This window comes from Bos mutus, chromosome 15, assembly GCF_027580195.1.
Source record: "Bos mutus isolate GX-2022 chromosome 15, NWIPB_WYAK_1.1, whole genome shotgun sequence".
NCBI classification, from domain to species: Eukaryota; Metazoa; Chordata; class Mammalia; order Artiodactyla; family Bovidae; genus Bos; species Bos mutus.
This window is the reverse complement of record NC_091631.1, coordinates 74,462,029-74,485,639: the sequence shown is the minus strand read 5'-3', so window position 1 is coordinate 74,485,639 and position 23,611 is coordinate 74,462,029. Positions and strand designations below refer to the sequence as shown.

Sequence of the window (23,611 nt, the reverse complement as noted above, 5' to 3'; positions counted from 1 at the left end):
AATGATGAGGATATGATGAAATTATAACATAGACCAAAAAAATCTATAAATGTATGTGTATCCATATCTGTGTATGCATGTATATTCATACAAATAAAGGACTATCTAATAATTGAGTTATTTTATACAAATCATTTAGCATAGTATGTACTCCATAAATGTTTGCCATTGTTACTCATGTGTATTTGATTCTGATTTATTTTAATATGTTAACTACTTCTTAGTATTTAAATTAAAAAAAAAACACTCAAAAAATAGTGCTAAAAGAAAACAACTGTCAGTTGTGAATTTTACACTTGCTGAAAACATCCTTCAAAAATGAGGGAAAATAAAAACATTCTCAAAGGAAAACTAAGATAATTTGTCACCAGCAAACCTACTCAAGGTATAGCTAAAGAAAGTTTTCTCAATAAGAAGAAAATGATTTTTTTTAAAAGCATAGAACTTCAGAAAGGAAAAGAGAATGTTAGGATGCAGAAAATGCAAATAAAAAAATAAACTATCCTTCTTCTCATAAATTTCTTATTGATATTTGATGACTGAAGCAAACTCCATCTGATACAGTGTTCTTTGTATATAGAGGATACTAAATAATTAAGATGAAATAAGTGAATGGAGTAAAGAGACCTAACTACAAGCAAAGTTTCTACACTTCACTTGAACTGACAAATGGTAAGACCAAGAAAGTCTCTGCCACACAGTAACCTTCAATAAATAGCTGATGAATGGTGACACTAAACAACTATAATAGTCAACAGAATATGCAGTGAATCCATTCAAAGATTTACTGAGCAATTACATACACTACTTGGTGTTGTACTGACAGAGTATAAAAGTAAATAAATTAGAATCCCTAGAGTGAGTGGCAAGGGGAGTACAAGGAACTTTAGCGTTCCTTTTCCTCCCATCTCAGTTTTTGTCCCCTACTGTGTCTCATTTAACATATGCTAATTATAATTATTTCGCCCTCATGGAAAACAGCCTCGTACTGGCTTGCATAACTCAATGAAGTTATAAGCCATGCTATGCATGGCCACTCAAGATGGATGTATCATACTGAAGAGTTCTGACAAAATGTGGTCCACCTGAGGAAGAAATGGCAAACCACTCCAGTATTCTTGCCAGGAGAAGCCCATGAATAGTATGAAAAGGCAAAAAGATAGGACACCAGAAGATGAGAACCCCCAAGTTGGAAGGTGTCCACACTGCTACTGGGGAAGCGTGGAGGACAATTACTAATAGCTCCAGAAAGAATGAAGAGGCTGGGCCAATGCAGAAATACGCTTAGTTGAGGATGTCTGGTGGTGAAAGTAAAGTCCAATGTTATAAAGAATAATATTGAATAGGAACCCGGAATGTTGGGCCCACAAGTCAAGGTAAATTAGACGTGGTCAAATGGGAGATGGCAAGACTGAACATTGACATCTTAGGAATCAGTGAAGTAAAATGGACAGGAACAGGCAAATTTAATTCAGATGAACATTATACCTAATGCTGCGGGTAAGAATGCCTTAGAAGAAATGAAGTAGCCCTCAATAGTTAACAAGAAAGTCTGATGCATTATTTGGGTGCAACCTCAAGAAGAAAAGAATGATCTCAGTTCATTTCCAAGGCAAGCTATTCAACATCACAGTAATCCAAATCTATCTCCCAACCACTGATGCCAAAGAAGCTCAAGTTGACCAGTTCTATGAAGAACAACACCTTGTAGAACTAACGACAACAACAAAAAAAGATGTCCTTTTCATCACAAGGGATTGGAATGCAAAAGTAGGAAGTCAAGAGATAACTGGAACAACAGGCAAATTTGGCCTTGAAATACAAAATGAAGCAAAGGCTAACAGAGTTATGTCAAGAGAATATGATGGTCACAGCAAACACTCTTTGCCAACAACCCAAGAGACGATTCTACACATGGACATCATCAGATGGTAAATAACGAAACCAGACTGATTATGTTCTTTACAGTCAAAGATGGAGAAGCTCTATACAGTCTGCAAAAACAAGACCTGGAGCTGACTGTGGCTCAGACCATGAATTCCTTATTGCCAAATTCAGGCTTAAATTGACAAAAGTAGGGGAAACCACTAGGCCATTCAGGTATCAGTTCAGTTCAGTTCAGTCACCCAGTCGTGTCCAACTCTTTGAGACCCCATGAATTGCAGCATGCCAGGCCTCTCTGTCCATCACCAACTCCTGCAGTTTACCCAAACTCATGTCCAAGTGGTGATGCCATCTAGCCATCTCATCCTCTGTCATCCCCTTCTCCTCCTGCCTTCAATCTTTCCCAACATCAGGGTCTTTTCAAATGAGTCGGCTCTTCACATCAGGTGGCCAAAGTATTACAGTTTCAGCTTCAGCATCATTCCCTCCAATGAACACCCAGGACTGATTTCCTTTAGGATGGACTGGTTGGATCTCCTTGCAGTCCAAGGGACTCTCAAGAGTCTTCTCCAACACCTCAGTTCAAAAGCATCAATCAAATCCCTTTTGATTATACAGTGGAGGTGACAAACAGATTCAAGGGACCAGATCTGGTAGACAGAGTGCCTGAAGAACTATGGACGAAGGTTTGTAACACTGTATAGGAGCCAGTGACCAAAACCATCCCAAAGGAAAAAAAAATGCAAGAAGGCAAAGTGGTTGTCTTAAGAGGTTTACAAATAGCCGTGGAAAAAAAAGAAGTGGAAAGCAAGGGAGAAAGGGAAAGACATACCCATATGAATGCAGGGTTACAGAGAATAACAAAGAGAGGTAAGAAAGCCTTCCTCAGTGAACAGTGCAAAGAAACAGAGGAAAACAATAGAATGGGAAAGACTAGAGATCTCTTCAAGAAAACTGGAGGTGTCAAAGGAACATTTCATGCGAGAATGGTATGATAAAAGACAGAAATGGTTAAGGACTTAAAAGAAGCAGTAGAGATTAAGAAGAGGTGGCAAGAATACATAAACTATACAAAACATTTTAAATGACCCAGTAACCACGATGGTGTGGTCACTCACCTAGAGCCAGACATCCCAGACTGCAAAGTCAAGTGGGCCTTAGGAAGCATCACTATGAACAAAGCTAGTGGAGGTGATGAAATTCCAGCTGAGCTATTTCAAGTTCTAAATGATGATGCTGTGAAAGTGCTGCACTCAATATGCCAGCAAATTTGGAAAAATCAGCAGTGGCCATAGGACTGGAAAAGGTTACTTTTCATTCCAATCCCAAAGAAGAGCAAAGTCAAAGAACATTCAAACTACTGTACAACTGAGTTCATTTGACATGCTAACAAGATTATACTCAAAATCCTTCAAGCTAGGCTTCATCAGTACACGAACCAAAAAATTCCAGATGTAGAAGCTGGGTTTCAAAGAGGCAGAAGAACTGGAGATCAAATTGCCAACATCCACTGGACCATAGAAAAAGCAAGGGAATTCCAAAAAAAAAATCTACTTCTGCCTCTTTGACTACGCTAAAGCCTTTGATTGTGTGGATCACAACAAATAGTGGAAAATTCTTAAAAAGATGTGAGTACCAGACCACCCTACCCATCTCCTAAGAAACCTGTATGTGAGTCAAGAAGCAACAATTAAAACTGAACATGGAACCGGTTCAAAATTCAGAAAGGAGTATGACAAGGCTATATATGGTCATCCTGCTTATTTAATTCACATACTTACTATATCATGTGAAATGCCAGGCTAGAGGAATCATAAGCTCAAGTCAAGATTTCAGGGAGAAATATCATCAGCCTTAGATAAGCAGATGATACCAGTCTACCAGAAAATGAAGAGGAACTAAACAGCCTCTAGATGAGGGTGAATGAGTGAAAAAACTGACTTGAAACTCAGCATTCAAAAAACTAAGATCATGGCATCCAGTCTCATCACTTCATGGCAAATAGAAGGGAAAAAAGTGAAAGCAGTGACAGATTTTGTTGAGCTCCAAAATCACTGTGAACAGTGACTGTAGCCATGAAATTAAAAGACCCTCCTTGGAAAACTGGACAGCTACTTGTAAAAGAATGAAATTAGAACACTTCCTACCACCATACAAAAAGATAAACTCAAAATGGATTAAAGACCTAAATGTAAGACCAGAAACTATAAAACTCTTAGAGGAAAACACAGGCAGAACACTCGACATAAATCAAAGCAAGATCCTCTATGACCCACCTCCCAGAGTAATGGAAATAAAAACAAAAGTAAACAAGTGGGACCTGATTAAATGTAAAAGCTTTTGCACAGCAAAGGAAACTATAAGCAAGGTGAAAAGATAACCCTCAGAATGGGAGAAAATAATAACAAATGAAACAACTGATAAAGGATTAATTTCCAAAATATACAAGCAGATTATACAACTCAATACCAGAAAAACAAACAACCCAATCAAAAAGTGGGAAAAAGACCTAAACAGACATTTCTCCAAAGAAGACATACAGATGACTAACAAACACACGAAAACAAAAAAATTCTGTAAAGCAATTACCCTTCAATAAAAAAATAAATTAAAAAACAAAAAGACACTCCTTGGAAGAAAAGCTATGACCAACCTAGACAGTGTATTAAAAAGCAGAAACATCACTTTGCCAACAAAGGTCCATCTAACCAAAGCTATGGTTTTTCCAATAGTCATGCATGAATGTGAGAGTTGGACCATAAAAAAAGCTGACTGCCAAAGAAACGATGCCTTTGAATTATGGTGCTGAAGAAGACTAGAGCCCCTGGACAGCACAGAGATCAAACCAGTCAATTCTAAAGGAAATCAACCATGAACATTCATTGGAAGGACTGATGCCGAAGCTGAAGCTTCAATACTTTGGCTGCTGCTGCTAAGTCGCTTCAGTCGTGTCCAACTCTGTGCGACCCCATAGACAGCAGCCCACCAGGCCCTGCCATCCCTGGGATTCTCCAGGCAAGAACACTGGAGTGGGTTGCCATTTCCTCCTCCAATGCATGAAAGTGAAAAGTGAAAGTGAAGTTGCTCAGTCGTGTCTGACTCTTAGCAACCCCATGGACTGCAGCCTACCAGGCTCCTCCATCCATGGGATTTTCCAGGCAAGAGTACTGGAGAGGGTTGCCATTGGCTACTTAACGCAAAAAGCCAACTCATTTTCAAGATCCTAATGTTGAGAAAGATTGAAGGCAAAAGGAGAAGCGGGTGGCAAAGGATGAGACATATGCTACAGACCGCATCACCAACTCAACGGACATGACTGTGAGCAAGCTCTGGGGGAAAAAAAGAGTTCTTGTCATGCTTCAGTCCAAGGAGTCACAAAGAGTCAGACACAACTAATTGTTTACTCCTCATGACTCAAATCCTCAAAATAAGCTTTGTCTTTAGAAATATCAACAGATATAATTTTGAATATATTTATTATAGAAGAAAGAGTTCTAAACACTTGGATTTAAAACATATAGCCTTAGATCAATGGCTATGGTAAGCTCAGGAGTATAATAAAAACCAACAAATAAGAAACACTTTGCATGTAAAATCTAATTATAATAATATAAAAAGTCCATTTACCTTAATTATCTGTTCAAACGCTAAGGCAGATTGTAACATCATTGGTCTCTGACTTTGAATCATCTGTTGATCAATAGAATTGTAAAAATGTGCCACCTACAAAGGAAAATTCCAATTAGCAATAATTAATAATAAATAGCACACTTAATATTCAATTCTTCATTTTTAATTATTTGAAAGGAAATATTAACCCTTCTCAATTATAAAATTTAACAAAAAATTAGTTTATCATCTCCAATAGAGCATTTATGCATGTACTAATGTACAAAAGCAACAAGTGTAAGTACGTGCTGAGTTCCTCTAATTTGCCAAGTCATGTTCTAGGGGCTGATTAAACAAAGACTATAAAACCTAGTCCCTGAAATCAAGAATTTCACAGTCTCATAGGGAATCAGAGGAAACCATAAAGCATGCTAAAGTGCTAAAAAAAATGAACTCTTCCTGCAATTCTTGAAACCAATTCCTTTGTCAGTATATAACACAATGACTTATCCATTTCTCACACCAAAAAAAATCTTTGAGTTGTCCTTAATTCTTCTCTCACATCCCATATGAGTAGAAGTCTATGCTTCCACTATGAGTAGAAGACTATACCTTCAAAATATATGTTTTGAATATACGTTTTGAACATATATTGAATTGAACCCCTTCCCCACCTCCATCAGTATCACCCCATTTCAAGCACCCTCATCTCCTGGCAAGACCAGTACAACAGTTTCCTAACTGGTCATTCTTTCCAACTGTGGCCCAATGGTCTAGTCAAAGTATTCAAAGTAGCCAGAACAGTCCTTTTTTAAAACATAAATCGTATCTTTTACCTACTCAAAATCTTCAAATGAATCCCCAATACATTTGAGAATAAAATGCAAAATCCTAAAATTCTTACCTTAAAACCTGCAATGGTTTGTCAACACATTTAAGAATGAAACCTAAATCTAAAATCATACCCTGGTACATGATACACACACTGGCCGTTAGTCCTGCACAATCCCCTCCTGAACTGCACTGTTGCCAACCGGGCCTGCGTGTTGTTTCTCTAACTCTAGTGAGTCTTCTTCCTAAGAAACTCCCCACGTCATTCATTCCCCCTGCCTGCAATAGTCTTCCTCCAGATATCTGCATGGTTCTGTCACTCGATTTGTCATGTCTTATTACCTTTTCATTAAGGTCTCCCCTGACCATTCTGGATAAAAGGGCAGGATCTGTCACAGTCCTCTTACAATGTTTTCTTTTTCTTCAAATATGTGCTCATTACTACCTTATACTGTATTACTCAAGCATTTGCTATTTCCCATAATGGTGTCACAGGTAATAGTGTCACACGTTTGTCACGTTTGTTGAATTAATCAATGAATCAAAAAAAAAATAGAGATGCCTACAAGGAACAGTGGCGGACAAAAGAGGACACTGCTAACTCTGTCAGGGGCAAAGCACAGGTTCAGGAAGAAGATCGAGGGGACACTGTGGAGCGAATTTAATTAAGGACTTTAAAGACACGGTCTTAATTTTTGTATTCCCAGCATGTCACAAAATTCTTGGCACAGAGCAGGTGCTTAAAAAATATTTAACTAATTTTATAGCAAGTCACTTCTTTCTTCTTACATGCATAAAAATGTACTTGGGGAATACTCACTCTACTTATTCTGTATCATAGTAGTAGTTCCAGAAAAAGCCCAGTCAGAAAAAACAGAAGCAAAATAATACATAAAATTACAGCAATCTGGCCAGACTATTACCTGTCAAACATCCTACTGCATACTCCACACTCTAGCTAAATGTGTGCTCACGAGTAAAGGTATATCTACAGGGGACTTTCCTGGTGGCCCCGTGGTTAACAATCCACCTGCCAATGCAGGGGACACGAGTTCGATCCCGGGTCTGGAAACGTCCCACATTCCACAGAGGACTAAGCTCGAGCACCACAACTACCGAGCCCATAAGCTCCAGAGCCCTGCTCCACAACAAGAGCGGCCCCAGCTTGCCGGCAACTGGAGAAAAGCCACAGGCAGCAACAAAGACCCAGCACAGCCAAAAATAAACAAGTGAGTAAAGATAAACACAACAGATTCCTGCAGTTGTTCTAGGAGTAAACACACATACCATATGACCATTCACTCTTCCTCTGAGATTTTATTTTATTACACTAAATATTTAAGATAGAGAAGTCAGCAAGCTTCTCAGCTTTTAGAATATAGAGTCCCTCTCTCTGAAATGCTCACTCACTCCACCTTGTGCTCCTGAGAAAACATATGTATACTCCTTCAAACCCACATCAAACATCATCCCTCTGTAAAGATTTATCTGATACTATCCCTACCCTGGGCTTCCCTGGTAGCTCAGCTGGTAAAGAATCTCCCTGCAATGCAAGAGACCCCGGTTTGATTCCTGGGTTGAGAAGATACCCTGGAGGAGGGCATCGCAACCCACTCCAGGATTCTTGCCTGGAGAATCCCCATGGACAGAGGAGCCTGGAAGGATACAGTCCATCGGGTCACAAAGAGTTGGACGTGACGGAGCGACTAAGCCCAGCAGCACATCTCTACCTTACCCAGGAAAATAAATAAAAATTCCCACCTCTATTCTTTCACAGGACTTTCTGAAATCTATCTGTAATACTGTTGCTGTTTTTTAGTCACTAGTCGAGTCCAGGTTTTTGCAACCCCATGGACTGCAGCTCAGCAGGATCCTCTGTCCATGGGATTCTCCAGGCGAGAATACTGGAGTGGGTTGCCATGTGCTTCTCCAGGGGATCTTTCCCACCCAGGAATCAAACTCATGTCTCCTGTACTGGCAGACAGATCCTTTACTGCTGAGCCACCAGAGGAGCCCATCTAAAATACAGCACTCAATCTACTTGTGCACATGTCATCACTACATGAATTTTAATGGAATAGATATGGGCTTTGTAGTCAGGGAGACTTGATTTCAGATTCTGGCTTCGTAACTCACTAGCAGTGTAGCACTAGAAAACCTATCTTACAAATCTGATCCCCAATTAGATCAGTAAAACTGGGAGTGGGAGTAAATTGAAATAACATAAATACAGTATTTACCAGAAGGCCTGATATTTAATGAGAACTCAATGTTCAGTTTGCTTTCTCCCACTAGACCAGTGGTTCTCAATTTTGGATGATCTGCACCTAAGAGGACATTTGGCAATGTCTGGAGATATTTTCAATTGTAAGGACTAAGTAGGTGCTACTGACCAGAGATGCTGCTAAACATCCTACAATGCACAGGTCATCCCTCACAAAAAAAAAAAAATAGTCCAAAATGTCAAAAGTGTCAAAGTTGAGAAGCCCTGCACCTGAGTACAATAGTAATACATTCATTTTTATATCTCACTACACTGCACCTGGCAGTACAAGTGCCCAATGGACCTTTGTTGGATGAAACAATAAACGAGAAACGAAATACACAAAAGATACTGTTCCTGTCCTCTATTAATCAAGTGAGAGAAAAAACGTAAAACTCCAAAACTACATAAAACTGTTCTAAGAGTCACTTACACACTGCATACAAAATAAAGAACCATCAATTAAAAGAAGACACAACAAATAAAATGTTGAGCTGCGAGTTAAAGGATTACTTTGAATTCTTCAACCAGAGGGAACAGGAATCAGTGCAGAGAGACAGGTTCAGAGGAGAGCCAAGGTTCATATTACTGAAGCAAGCGTGCAACATGAGGGGGTGAGTACCAGCCACGTTCAGTAACGTCAGCTAGGGCATGATTAAGAGAGCCCTTGGATACTATGCTAAGGAGACAGACAATGAGGTAATAATAGCTGGTTTTAAACAGGCAAATGATTTGATGACAAATGTGCTTCAAGAAGACCAAGGAAATGAACAAAAACAGAAACCTGTCCATCAGCTGGATACTTTTCTAAGAATCGGCCCCTAGCAGGCAGACACACGGCTCTTAATTAGAAAGCCCTTTAGGGTCCATGATAGTAGCATGAAAGAAAAAAGAAAAAAAAGACAAAGAATAATATTCTATTTTTCCAAATGCTTTGAGAATGAAAAGCAGTAACAGTAATACCTCAAGCTAATAAAATTCCCACATAGAGGATTACAAAGCAGTTTGTAATGCAGTCATTTACAAACTATAACTTCATAAGACTTAATGGTGCTATTCTATTAGCTATTCTAATAAAATCAAAAGCAGAAAACAAAGCCCTTAAAATATTCTAATGTAATAAACTCAGAATAGCCATGTTTGCAAAAATATCATTTCATACTTGTTTCAAAATAATTGCTTGCTTGCAGAATTTCTGTGCAATGTTTGCAACTTGCTGTATTTTGGCAGGAATGACAAAACCAAGTGCAGAAAGCTGACGAACTTCTCTCAGAAGAACCACCAACCGATCTGAATAATGCACTTTTAATGATCCATCATTAGGATCCAACTCCATAATTCGGCTATTAGCCTCAATACTACAAAACAAAATAAATAACTTTTTGAATTTCAAAATTTCATGTTCTCACCCTTTTGACTGATTAAAAACATAACAGTTTTTACAACTTTGCTATAAACATAAAATTGTTGCTCTTTAGTCACTAAGTCCGGAGAAGGCACTGGCACCCCACTCCAGTACTCTTGCCTGGAAAATCCCATGGACAGAGGAACCTGGTGGGCTGCAGTCCATTGGGTTGCTAAGAGTCAGACATGACTGAGTGACTTCACTTTCACTTTTCACTTTCATGCATTGGAGAAGGAAATGGCAACCCACTCCAGTGTTCCTGCCTGGAGAATCCCAGGGACGGGGGAGCCTGGTGGGCTGCTGTCTATGGGGTCACACAGAGTCGGACACGACTGAAGTGACTTAGCAGTAGCAGTGGTAACTAAGTCATGTCCGACTCTTTTGCAGCCCCACAGACTACAGGGGGTTGCATAGACTATATGTAGACTATCTATAGCCCATGAGGCTCCACTGTCCATGAGATTTTCCAGGCAAAATTACTGAAGGAGGTTGCCATTTCCTTCTTCAGGGGATCTTCCCCACCCAGGGATTGAACCTACATGTCCTGCATTGGCAGGTGGGTTCTTTACCACTGAGCCACCAGGGAAGCCTAACAAACAAAATTAACTTAAGTAAAAAAGTTTTTAATTATATTTTTCAAATTATATTTATTTCACGTAACATCTCACAATTCAGATCTTGATAACAAACTGTAATACCCAAAATATATCATCATATTAATATTTCAACCAAGCAGTCTTTGAACTCAGAAAAATCAATCTCTTAAAATTCAGCTAAAACTCAAAATAGACATCAAATCCATCATAATTTGATTCATTTTCTAAAATACATTTTAGATTTTTAGTCAATCTGATTCTTTAATACTTTTATTAAGGGATCAATAATAAAGAATATTCTGGAGAAGGCAATGGCAACCCACTCCATTACTCTTGCCTGGAAAATCCCATGGACGGAGGAGCCTGGTAGGCTGCAGTCCATGGAGTCGCGAAGAGTCGGACACGACTGAGCGACTTCCCTTTCACTTCTTACTTTCATGCATTGGAGAAGGAAATGGCAACCCACTCCAGTGTTCTTGTCTGGAGAATCCCAGCAATATTAGGAGTTCCGTTCAGTTCAGTCACTCAGTCATGTCCGACTCTTTGCAACCCCATGAACCGAAGCACGCCAGGCCACCCTGTCCATCACCAACTCCCAAAGTCCTCCCAAACCCATGTCCATTGAGTCAGTGATGCCATCCAACCATCTCATTCTCTGTCGTCCCCTTCTCCACCTGCCCTCAATCTTTCCCAGCATCAGGGTCTTCTCAAAAGAGTCAGCTCTTCACATCAGGTGGCCAAAGTACTGGAGTTTCAGCTTCAACCTCAGTCCTTCCAATGAACATAGAGATATTCAAATACTTGATTCCTCTACTCTTTGTTTCACTATGTAAAGACTTTTCTTTCTGATTCTTCTAAAGCCACAATAGCAAAATTTACATTGGGACCCTCAAGTCTTTCTGGATTGTGAAAACACTGAGATAAATTAAATTTAAAGTACTACCTTTTTATGATCCTTCTTTCAGAATCAGATTTATATAATATTCTTTCAAGTCACTTTCACAATTAGGAGAACTTGCAGGTCTTAGAAAGTAAGCTACTGAAAAGCAAAGAACTAATCTATTCAGTCTACTTAATAAAACATAAAACGAAGCATAATAAAAAGCAGATATTTTAAAACGGCTTAAAATAATAATTTAGCCCAAACTGTCCAAACTTCCCAGGTGGTGCAGTTGTAAAGAATCCACCTGCCAACGCAGGAGACACAAGAGATGCAGGTTCAATCCCAGCGTTGGGAAGATCCCGTGGAGAAGGAAATGGCAACCCTACTCCAGTATTCTTGCCTGGAAAATTCCATGGACAGAGGAGCCTGGTAGGCTACAGTCTGTGGGGTCTCAGAGTTGGACATGATTGAGTGACTGAGCAAACACACACAAAAACTGTCCTACAAGAATATAGAGCCTCTCAGAAAATTATAACAGTGACACTGTTTGCCTTTATTTGAAACTAATATTCAAAGTTAGTTTCTACATTCCAGTATATACTGAAATATGTTCCAAAATATACTTATTTCTATGTGACAATGATGGGTTTACCAAAAAAAAAAACAAAATGAGAGTCAGGAGTTTCATCACCAAATAAAGAAACAGGTTGGACAAAGTTAGACACGGTTTTTTACTGCAGATCTCAACCCTTTTGATACACTATCTTATACAGTGGATCTCCACCAGAGCTGTAGTGATAAACGTGCTAATTCTCCAAAAGCAACTGACCAAAGAACTCTTTACTTTAGGTGAAGGGGGCAAGGTAGAACCACCTCTCATCTTTTAGGTTCAGGGTAGAAAGGGGAAGAAGTCAATGGCATAAAGTTATAATCTTTATGCTTTAGCACCTTTAGTTCTTTAATTCTTCCAAAGCCAAAATGCAAGATAAAAGAAAAAAAAATCATTCATTTAGTTTAGGAAGCTACCACTTTGGCCTAATTATTTGTTGCAGCAATAAAGGCGAAACAAACAGAATTTCATATTATGCCAAAGTTACTTTTAAAAAGTACCAAGTTTCTAAAAATGAAAACATAGCAAGTTTTTAAAAATACGGACAATAACACACTAGGGAAAGTTGACCTGAACAAAGAAACAATGGTTTTTTCAGGCCATCCTTTTTAGATATCCATTAGAATAATAAGGTTAACCAATTAAATTATATTCAATATAGCTTAATAAATATTTACAAACCCTTACTATATTAGACACCAAAAAGAAACATTCTTCATCTCAAGGAGCTAAAAAAAATTAAATTTTCATTTACAATGTCTGTATGTGGGATATATAACATTAATGTAAAAAGGTAGGAAAACATTCATGTACCAGTAACAAAAAACCATGGAGCATGCAAGCCTAATTTCAAACTAAGAATCTGCTGTTCTGGGGAACAGATACTAGAAGCAAAGGAAAGGGGGTCAAAGTTTCCAACTTCAATGACTTAAAAGTTGATCATCAAAAACTAACCAAACAGAAAACAATCTTGTCACTGAATTAATAATATAAGAAAAAAGATTCTTATGTAGATTTCACTGTGTAGTATACTTATACTTACCACAAACCAGATTTGGAATCAGACAAACCAGACTGAATATCCCTGGACCAATCATCAAATTGTTCTTGTTCATATAGTTTAAACTGGTCTAAGAGATCTTCAGCACTTCGATGGAAAGATCGAAACCCTGACAAGTCAGATAAAAGAGCTTCTGCAATCTTGATAGTATCATCCACCTTAAAAAACCAAATTACAAGAATATTTATTATTTAAATTCCAACAAAATTAGCATAAAATCAGCGGGTCTGTGATACAGAAACTATTTTCCCATTTACCCATAAACAGTAAAATAGAAGATTTTCCAGTGAATTTAAGAATATCAACTGCTACTGTGCTTCTGAATTACACCACCTCAGAATAGCAAAACACAGACGATAACACATACAAGGCATAATTTGAAGGGTACAATAAAGGAAATTTAAAGGAGACTCCAAGAACTCAACAATAGTGTTAAATATGTTATGTAGTAATTTAAGCTCTTTATTACATGTTCTGGTTAAGAGCTCAAACAATAATTAGGCCAATTTGGAGGCCAATTAAAGAATGCCTTTCCTCCACAACTATACAAAGAACAATGCAGCACTTTGGAAAGCTGACTGACAAAATGAAGGAGAGCATTAGAGAAAAAACATCAAAATATAAACTTGAATAAGTAGAATTCTCAAATATGCTAGCCTTTATAATACTACTACTACTAATTTGCTCACTCTTAATCATATAACCAACAAATATTTATTACATGAGTCAAATGCAAGACATTGTACCACACACGAGTTAGTAAGCATATAAGATTCTTAGATCAACTTTGATAATATTAAAATAATAGTCCTTTAAATCTATAAATTGCTGCTACTACCTTAAGCAATACCATAATTACCTTTCTCTATTCCTTTAACTTCCTTTCAACCTAGGATGATTTATTTATATAAACATACTTATAAATATATACTTTGCACCTACCAGGATCCTGCAAAAATACACCTCAAATAATTTAAAAATCCTTTGAAAATTATAGATTTTTCGTATCTTTCAGTTTTTCAGAATTCTAATTATCACACGAAATTAGATGGAAATGTTTTCTTAATGTTTTCATTACAGTTCTAGATTGCCTTTACATTAATTTAGCACATTTCACAATTTGTGTTCTTCAACTTTTATTTAAATGAATACCTTCAGTTCCAGCTGGCGAACCCAAACTATATTATTGACAACTTCAGAAAGGTTTTTGCCAGCAAGTGGTCCGGATGCATCACCAGGAATCCCACGGCATCGATTTTCAAAATCTAATCGAAAATCTATAAACATTCAAATCATATAAATGATTACATACATTCAGCAAAGTTTTCCAAAATGCCTTCTATGTACCAAACACTATGTCAAATATTGTGTATAGAAAAATAGTAATAGTTAGTCATCCTCAGGGACCTCATCATGTATCAAGTGAGAAAAAGGAAATAACCAGCTAATTCTAAAAGCCTGTCATCTATTACAGAAACAATGAATTAATCTTCAACATATAGATGTCATAAAAATACTTAATCAAAAATGGTACACAACAAAAGAAAAGTAATCTAAAAAAATCATTTTCAAGCAAACACTATAATCTCTGTTAACTTTTACCTTTAACTGAGTCCATAAGTCTTGCCAGTAAAGTTTCTCTTTCTAGCATCAATTCTTTGCTTATGGTTGGACGCTTCACCAACTCTTTATATTTCAGAAATGCTTGAAGAAGCTAATATAAAACAAAATAAGTACATGTTCATCTCAAATGAATCAACTAGGTAAAAACGTGCATATCTCCTCAAATAGTTTAAGAGAAATGTTAAAAATTAAATATTTCAATATTTTACCTGTTGTGGACTGTCCTGAATTTCTGAAATATAATTTTTCAATTTTCCTGCTATTTTTTGTTCTGCAGGTGCAATAATTTTTTCATACTGAGACACTGCAGCTTTCCATAAAGGCTAAAAAAATAACAATACAGTTAGACTTTAATATTTTCAAAATTTGCCTTTAAAAAGAACAACACAAATAGGAAATTATGCAGACAAACATATATATACTCCACCTCGGTATATGGATTATATTGCACAGGATTCAAGCCAGAAAAAGGTTCAAATACTCGAGCCAGGCATATGATTTTCTCATCACTGGCAGGTGAAAAATAGAGAAGTTTCTCATGAATTGTTCTAACAGCCAAGACCTAAAACATAAAATATTAAAACAATAAATTTACTCATATCAATAAATCTACACAAAAATAAATAAATCTACACAAATAATCCAAAAGCTAAAGTTATTGGGCAAGAGTATTTTTAACCTCGGTTTCTTGAAATCAAAAATAAAACTGAAACTATAAACTTGATAATTACTATTCATCAATACTCAATCAGATCAGTCACTCAGTCATGTCTGACTCTTTGCGACCCCATGAATAGCAGCACGCCAGGCCTCCCTGTCCATCACCAACTCCCGGAGTTCACTCAGACTCACGTCCATTGAGTCAGTGATGCCATCCAGCCATCTCATCCTCTGTCGTCCCCTTCTCCTCCTGCCCCCAATCCCTCCCAGCACCAGTCTTTTCCAGTGAGTCAACTCTTCGCATGAGGTGGCCAAAGTACTGGAGTTTCAGCTTTAGCATCATTGCTTCCAAAGAAATCCCAGGGCTGATCTCCTTCACAATGGACTGGTTGGATCTCCTTGCAGTCCAAGGGACTCTCAAGAGTCTTCTCCAACACCACAGTTCAAAAGCATCAATTCTTCGGCGCTCAGCCTTCTTCACAGTCCAACTCTCACATCCATACATGACCACAGGAAAAACCATAGCCTTGACTAGACGAACCTTTGTTGGCAAAGTAATGTCTCTGCTTTTGAATATGCTATCTAGGCTGGTCATAACTTTCCTTCCAAGGAGTAAGAGTCTTTTAATTTCATGGCTGCAGTCACCATCTGCAGTGATTTTGGAGCCCAGAAAAATAAAGTCTGACACTGTTTTCCACTGTTTCCCCATCTATTTCCCATGAAGTGATGGGACTGGATGCCATGATCTTCGTTTTCTGAATGTTGAGCTTTAAGCCAACTTTTTCACTCTCCACTTTCACCTTCATCAAGAGGCTTTTGAGTTCCTCTTCACTTTCTGCCTTAAGGGTGGTGTCATCTGCATATCTGAGGTTATTGATATTTCCCCCGGCAATCTTGATTCCAGCTTGTGTTTCTTCCAGTCCAGCGTTTCTCATGATGTACTCTGCACAGAAGTTAAATAAGCAGGGTGACAATATACAGGCTTGACGTACTCCTTTTCCTATTTGGAACCAATCTGTTGTTCCATGTCCAGTTCTAACTGTTGCTTCCTGACCTGCATACAAATTTCTCAAGAGGCAGTCATGTAGTCTGGTATTCCCATCTCTTTCAGAATTTTCCACAGTTTATTGTGATCCACGTAGTCAAAGGCTTTGGCATAGTCAAAGTGATGCTCAAAAACACACTGTACTATCAATCAGTGTGCTCAAATCTAGTGAATACATATAAAAGCTAAATATTTTTAAACTGATTTTAATGCTTATTTTAAGTAAAGTTTTAGTCTCTCCTCCTTACTATAGCAAACCTTCTGATTTTCATTAGTCTGCATTAAATTTGCTCTTCTAATAATGAAACAATATGCCAACAACGGAGAAGGCAATGGCACCCCATTCCAGTACTCTTGCCTGGAAAATCCCATGGATGGAGGAGCCTGGAAGGCTGCAGTCCATGGGGTCGCTAAGGGTCGAACATGACTGAGCGACTTCACTTTCACTTTTCACTTTCATGCATTGGAGAAGGAAATGGCAACCCACTCCAGTATTCTTGCCTGGAGAATCCCAGGGATGGCAGGGCCTGGTGGGCTGCCGTCTATGGGGTCACACAGAGTCGGACACGACTGAAGCGACTTAGCAATAGCAATAGCAATGCTAACAACTCCATTATGTATAATTTACAAACAGTTGGAAAACATTTCATTTTGTATTTAAATTTTCTACCAACCATCAAAAGGAATTAAAAGGCTAAGTAAAAATGCTGTAATCTTTCATTTGTGTTGAAAATATCAGCACAAATTCACGATTTATTTTTCTCTTGACAAAAACAAAAATACTGATTTAACAATGCTGTCTACTGAGAAAGCCTAAAAGCATTGATAGTTAAATGTTTACTACTTCATCAACCAGATTGTTGTCACTAAACTCTATTTTCCTCTAACAAGACCTTTGGGGAAATGACTAATTCCGTATACAAAATGGAAAATGTAGAATACGGGTCAGTACATTTTGAGAGGTCTGAATGTAAAAAAGTTACCAAAGAAATACTGGCTTCATATCAAAATGACACAGACACAACTTAAAGGGGTATTCTTTGCACAAGGTGGGACAATTTGAGTATAGTAATAATAACTACAATAATAAATACAACACGTTGAAATATAAAAAAATCATAGGTTCATAATGACATTATTTAAAAAATCATTGATTGCCTATGAAACTTATGATACTAACTTACTATGCATTGTTCTAAAAAGTGACAAAAAGAAAAAAGTAATTGTCTATATTGCCATTCCTATACAAACTATATTTCAGGTACCTAAAAAACTGATAAAAAGTTCTTCCATCATCACTAATAAATGCAGAAAGAACAGAATTAAAACACCATCTCACAATCAATCATTAAGAAAAAGTTGGTGAACAGCATTTTAACAGATTAATCAGATTAATCATACATGAACCCACAGATCAAACTTAACTCATGAAAAGGGGGAAAACCAGACACCTCTTGCCTCCTTTAATGTACGAGAACTATATGCTACTGCCTACGAAGCAACCTGGTTCAAGTAAACTAACATTTAGCAACTAAAAATATTTCTGAGACAATCAGTAAACTTGTACATTGATTACATAAATAATGATATTAAGAAATTATTCTCATTTTGTTGGGTGTGATATTGATATTATGATTACCTTTTAAGAGTAAAAGTACAAGATTTCATGGATTGGCTTTAAAAATAGTTCAGCAAAAAAAAAAAGAAATGGAAGGCAGGGAGGACAAAGATGGAACAAGAGCTGAACAATGCCAGTGGCCACTGAAACTGACATTCATTATACCATGCTATTTTTATGTATGCTTGAAGTTCCTCGTAAGAGGTTAACAACAACAGCAGCAGGAATTCCCTGTCAGTCCAGTGGTTAGGATTCAGCACTTTCACTTCCTGGGCCTGAGTTCAGTCCCTGGTCCAGGAACTAAGATCCTCCCAGCCACACAGCACAGGCAGAAAAAAATGAAATAAACTACCAAAACAACAACAACAAAAAATTCCCAAAGAACAACAGTTCCCTTAAGCACAGAGGGAAAAAGTCAGCTCTGCAATCTTTGCCTGCCTCTTCAAGTTAAGTATATAGTTCTATACTGAAACTCTAATTTACAAAAATTAAGCAGCTATTTCAAATATTACCACTGAATACTCCCTAAAATACTGTATCTGCTTGCAAAATAATTTCAGTGGCCAAGAGAAAGTCTGAGAGCTTCCATACATAGACAAGTGGGTTATCTTTTTTATAACAAAGGACAACAAAATAGAAGTTCATGACTTAAAAACTGAACAGCCACACATCAAAGAAAAAGGAAGGATGTGGACACCAGCACTCAGTGCCCACTGGGCACCTGATATTGTGCCACACAGCCACACAAATCATCTCACGTGAATGTGAGCTCTTCTTCTCTCCCAAAAGTTTAAAGAATTTCCATCCGATGCATAGTTCTTAATGATTATAAAATGCATTCTCAAACAAGTGAGAACCTGCTTCACACTTAAAAACAAAGATCAAAATGAAGATACCTCTTCAAGGCGTTTGCCAAGCTTGTCAAGTGTTTCCGGAAAATATTTTTCATTTTTCCACGGGTGAGGAACGTAGCGCTGCCACACCTGACCTGTCAGATGACTACAGGCAGTCACCCACTGTTCACAAACTGAAATACCAGCTTTCAGATTTTCCTTCACAAGGTAATAAGGATCTTCCCAGAGGTTCAACGTTCCCAACTTCTTCTGAACAAATCTTCCAAATGAACCACCTAATAAGGTGCAAAACAAACTTTTTAATGAACATATCTTTTAAGCAAGTAACTATGGAATACACGCTTTTTATTAAATTAAAATGATATAAATTAGCAAGTCAACAATCTATGAAATACCACATCCACACCTTTAGACAAGCACTGTTAATAACAAATATTTTTTAAAAACACACACGCACACATGTATTTGTATATTGGCATCTTTCATTATATCCTGTATATCTTTGAAGCATAGAAATATACATAGAATTTTTTAAAGGCCTCAGTCAGTCCCACAGTATGGATATGACATTACATAATCAGTTCTCAACTGCTATTTTTTCTACTCTCATTGTACAAACAATGCTGTAATAAATGTCCTTTTATGTACTTGTCTGGTAGGTCCTTAGGATAATAATGATAAAGGTATATTCTAAGTCAAAAAGTATATTTTTTTTATTGACAGATAATCCAATATACATTAAACTTTTCAGTTGGTTAAAAATAAAGTCTAAACTAATACATGCATTTTTTACATACATAAAAAAAATCTATGTTAATTTGATTATCAAAGAAATTGACACTGTGATTTAAATTAACTATGTACAAACATCTACTTAAATAATCCTATATAATTTGCTCTAAGAGTTACTTTAAGCAACAATTACTCTATTAAGGAGCATTTCAGAGAAGGACTCAAAGGAAGAAATAGAAAATAAAATAAGGCAAGCTTCCAAAATTTCAAAAGTGTATTTCTTTACTAGTACCTATAATATCTAAGAGATGTAACATTCGTGATTCAGGATAATGATCATGTTCTGTTTGTCTCCACACATCATCTACAACATCCCGAGTTGTCTCCACCAAGTCAACCACTTCCAATAAGGACAGACCATCCAAGTTATAAAATTCCTAAAACCAAAATGCGGTCATGTTTAAACATAATCGTATTTGCACCTAGGGCAATATAAACAAAACGTTGCCAGAGTTTGTCAATGCTACGATTCTAATATCTGCCATTATTTTCTCCTCTTCTTCTACCAGATTCTATATAACTTCTTTATGCAAATACCCTATCTGATCCTTCACAAACATAAATTTCATAAAAGCCAGAAGAAAAAATAAGATCAGCATAAACCCTATAAATTTATTTTTACCCTTGGCCTAACTTCCTCTAAGTTTGGATTCATTTCTTTTATTTATACAATAGAGTGTTTATTTAACACTATATACATACCACCTTTTTCACTTCATTTATCCTTATTCATTCATTTCCTGGTTTGCACAATGTTACCAATAGTACAAATCTAGTACATGATTTCATTACTGCCACAAAAAAAGTTTTAAACCACTTCAAACACTTCATTCAAATGGCAATAATGAAATAATACTTAGAATGAACAAAAAAATTACTAAATATTTATTTTGAAAAGAATAGATTTTTGTAAAAAAACAAAATGGTCACTTATTTAACCTTTCCATAGATGTATCAAGGAATAATCAATCTAATAAAGTATCAAACTAAGACTTTTTATATTTCAGATTCCTCCAAACTGCTAATTTGAAAAAAGTGAACAATTTTCCAAAAGAACGTATTATCTCCACATGGACAAACCTCTTAATATTGGGCTTCTCATTTTTTTCTATCTGCATAAAAGTAATTATATTTTTGAGAAAAATATCTTCTAGTGATTAGAATTTAACTTTTTCAGAAGTTTGGACTTCTAAGTTGTACTCATTTTAAATACATATCTTAAGTAAACTCTGTTACATCTGAAGAATATATTTTGTCCAAAGCTATCAAATAATGATTTTAAAACAGAGATAAAGTTAATAAAAATTGAATGCTACAGTATTTCTATCAAAACCTGATATATAACTATATATGAATCACATACTCTTGCAATTGTTTCAAATAATTCTTTAAAATAACTGGCTCTTTCTTTGGTAATCTGTTTACTTCCACGATGAGCTTGTTCTATCCAAAACTGGAACTCATCACTTGGTGTAAGAATACCTGAAAAGTGAAAGGGAAAAATAAGAAATATCAACTATTATCATGGTCACCATTTTGAAATGTAAAGAAATAATGAAATACTATATTTGGTATACCAGGAACTAATATTATTATAATAATATTATCTTAAAATAATTAAATATAAAAATATTATAATATAATTAATATATTATTGTAAGTCAATTATAACTTCAAAATCTCACAAACAAATAAACTAATATAAAAAGAGATTAGACTGTTGGTTACCAGAGGTGGGGAATGAGGAGAGACAGAAGTGGATGAAGCTGCTCAAAAGGTACAAACTACTAGTTATAAGATTAAATAAGTACTAGAGATATAATGTACAATATTATAAATGTAAATAGTGCTGCTTTATGTTATATATGAAAGTTCTAAAGACAATATATCCTAAGGTTTCTTATCATAAGGGAAACTCTGTTTAACTTTGTATCTACAACATAATGGATGTTCACTAAACTTACTGTGACAACCATTTCATGCCACATGCAAGTCAAATTACTATATTATACACCTGAAACTTATATAATGCTACATGTCAATTATCTCAATAAAACTAGGAAAAAGAAGGAAACAATTAAAAATAAAAAGCCAGAAAGTAATTGGTTTCACTTGCTGATTTTGCACGTTTCTGTATTATTCACCAAGTACAGAAAATGAATTTTACAATTTCTATGAACAAAAACAAACAACAAAACAACCCCTAAGCAATTAACAAAATGGCAATCAGTACACACTTATCAATAAGTACTTTAAAATGCCTGAATGGATATGAAAACAAAATCCATATATATGTTGCCTCTTGGAGACTTGCTTTGGATCTAAAGTCACACTGAGACTGAAAGGGGATGGGAAAAGGTATTCAAAGTAAATAGAAATCAAGAAAGCAACACTTATGTCAAATTAAAAAAATAAACACTGTCACAAATGATAAAGAAGGACATTACATATTGATTAGTGATCAATTCAAGAAGATATAACACAATATAAATATATATCCAACCAACATAGGAACGTCTAATACATAAAGCAAATATTAACAGACATAAAGGGAAAACCTGACAATAATAAATTCATAGTAGGGAACTTTAACCTCCCACTTACACCAATGGACATATTATTCAGACAGAAAATGAATAAGGAAACAATGGCCTTAAACAACACATTAGACCAAATAAACTTATAGATATAGGACATTACACCCACAAGCAGCAAAATATACATTTATTTCAAATATATATAGTACATTCTCTAGGACAAATCCCATGCTAGGCCACAGAAACAAGACTCAGCAAATTTTAAAACCTGAAATCAGATCAAGCATCTTTTCTGAATACAATGCTCCGAGACAAGTAATCAACTAGCAGGGAAAAAATTGCAAAAAAAAATCACAAACAAGTAGAGGCTAAACAACATGCTACAAACAAACAATGGATCATAGAAAAAAAAATTTTTAATACATGAAGAAAAATGAAAATAAAAACACAACAATCTAAAATCTACATGATGCAGCAAAAGCAGTTCTAAGAGGGAAGTTTATAGTGATACAGCCTATTCCACAAAACAAGAAAAATCTCAGACAACCTAACTTTACACCTAAAGTAACTAGGAAAAAAAGAATAAATAAAACCAAAAGTTAGCAGAAGGAAAGAAGTCATAAAGATCAGAGCACAAATAAATGAAACAGGAACTAAAAAGTAATAGAAAGATCAATGAAACTAAGAGCTGGTTCTTTAAAAAAATAAACATCATTGATAAACTTTGCCACACTCATCAAGAAAAAAGGACAGAGGGCCAAAATCAATAAAATCAGAAACTAAAAAGGAACTGACACCGCAAAAATTTAAAGAGTCATAAGATATTATTAAGAACAATTATACACCAATAAAATGGACAGCCTAGAAGAAAAGGACAAATTCCTAGAAATGTACAATTTCCCAAGACTGAATCAGGAAGAAATAGAAAAATATGAGAACAACTACCAGTCATGAAACTGAATCAGTAAAAAACAACTCCCAAGTACTGCAGTCCAGGACTAGATGGCTTCACACATCACATGGTTTGGTGAAGTCTACCAAATATTGCAGAGAAAAGTTAACACCTATCATGCTCAAATTATTCCAAAAAGCTACAGAGGAAGGCATCCTTCCATACTCATTTTCCAGGGCCAGCATCTCCCTAAAATCAAAACCAGACAAAGAATCACAAAAAAGGAAAATTAAAGGTCAGTATCACAATAAATATGAGTACAAAAATCCTCAACAAAACATGAGCATACCAAACTCAACAATACATTAAAAGGACCATACACCAGTCAAGTGGGATTTATCCTAGAGATGTAGATGATTCAATATCCAAAAATCAATCAATGAGATACC

General features: G+C 36.2%; 1 protein-coding gene across 2 annotated transcripts in view; it reads right to left on the bottom strand.

Moving 5' to 3' along the window:
* The window catches only part of DYNC2H1 (dynein cytoplasmic 2 heavy chain 1), a 395,644-nt gene that overhangs the window by 362,706 nt on the left and 9,327 nt on the right, over window positions 1-23,611 (bottom strand). For both annotated transcript variants that reach the window (XM_070384345.1, XM_005887860.3), the window contains exons 4-13: window positions 21,097-21,215; window positions 19,966-20,110; window positions 18,984-19,216; window positions 15,192-15,326; window positions 14,974-15,087; window positions 14,744-14,855; window positions 14,294-14,418; window positions 13,124-13,299; window positions 9,750-9,945; window positions 5,512-5,607 (exon numbers count right to left, since the gene is read on the bottom strand). In XM_070384345.1, coding sequence (XP_070240446.1) covers window positions 5,512-5,607; window positions 9,750-9,945; window positions 13,124-13,299; window positions 14,294-14,418; window positions 14,744-14,855; window positions 14,974-15,087; window positions 15,192-15,326; window positions 18,984-19,216; window positions 19,966-20,110; window positions 21,097-21,215 — 1,451 coding nt within the window. The remainder of the gene's footprint in view (window positions 1-5,511; window positions 5,608-9,749; window positions 9,946-13,123; window positions 13,300-14,293; window positions 14,419-14,743; window positions 14,856-14,973; window positions 15,088-15,191; window positions 15,327-18,983; window positions 19,217-19,965; window positions 20,111-21,096; window positions 21,216-23,611) is intronic.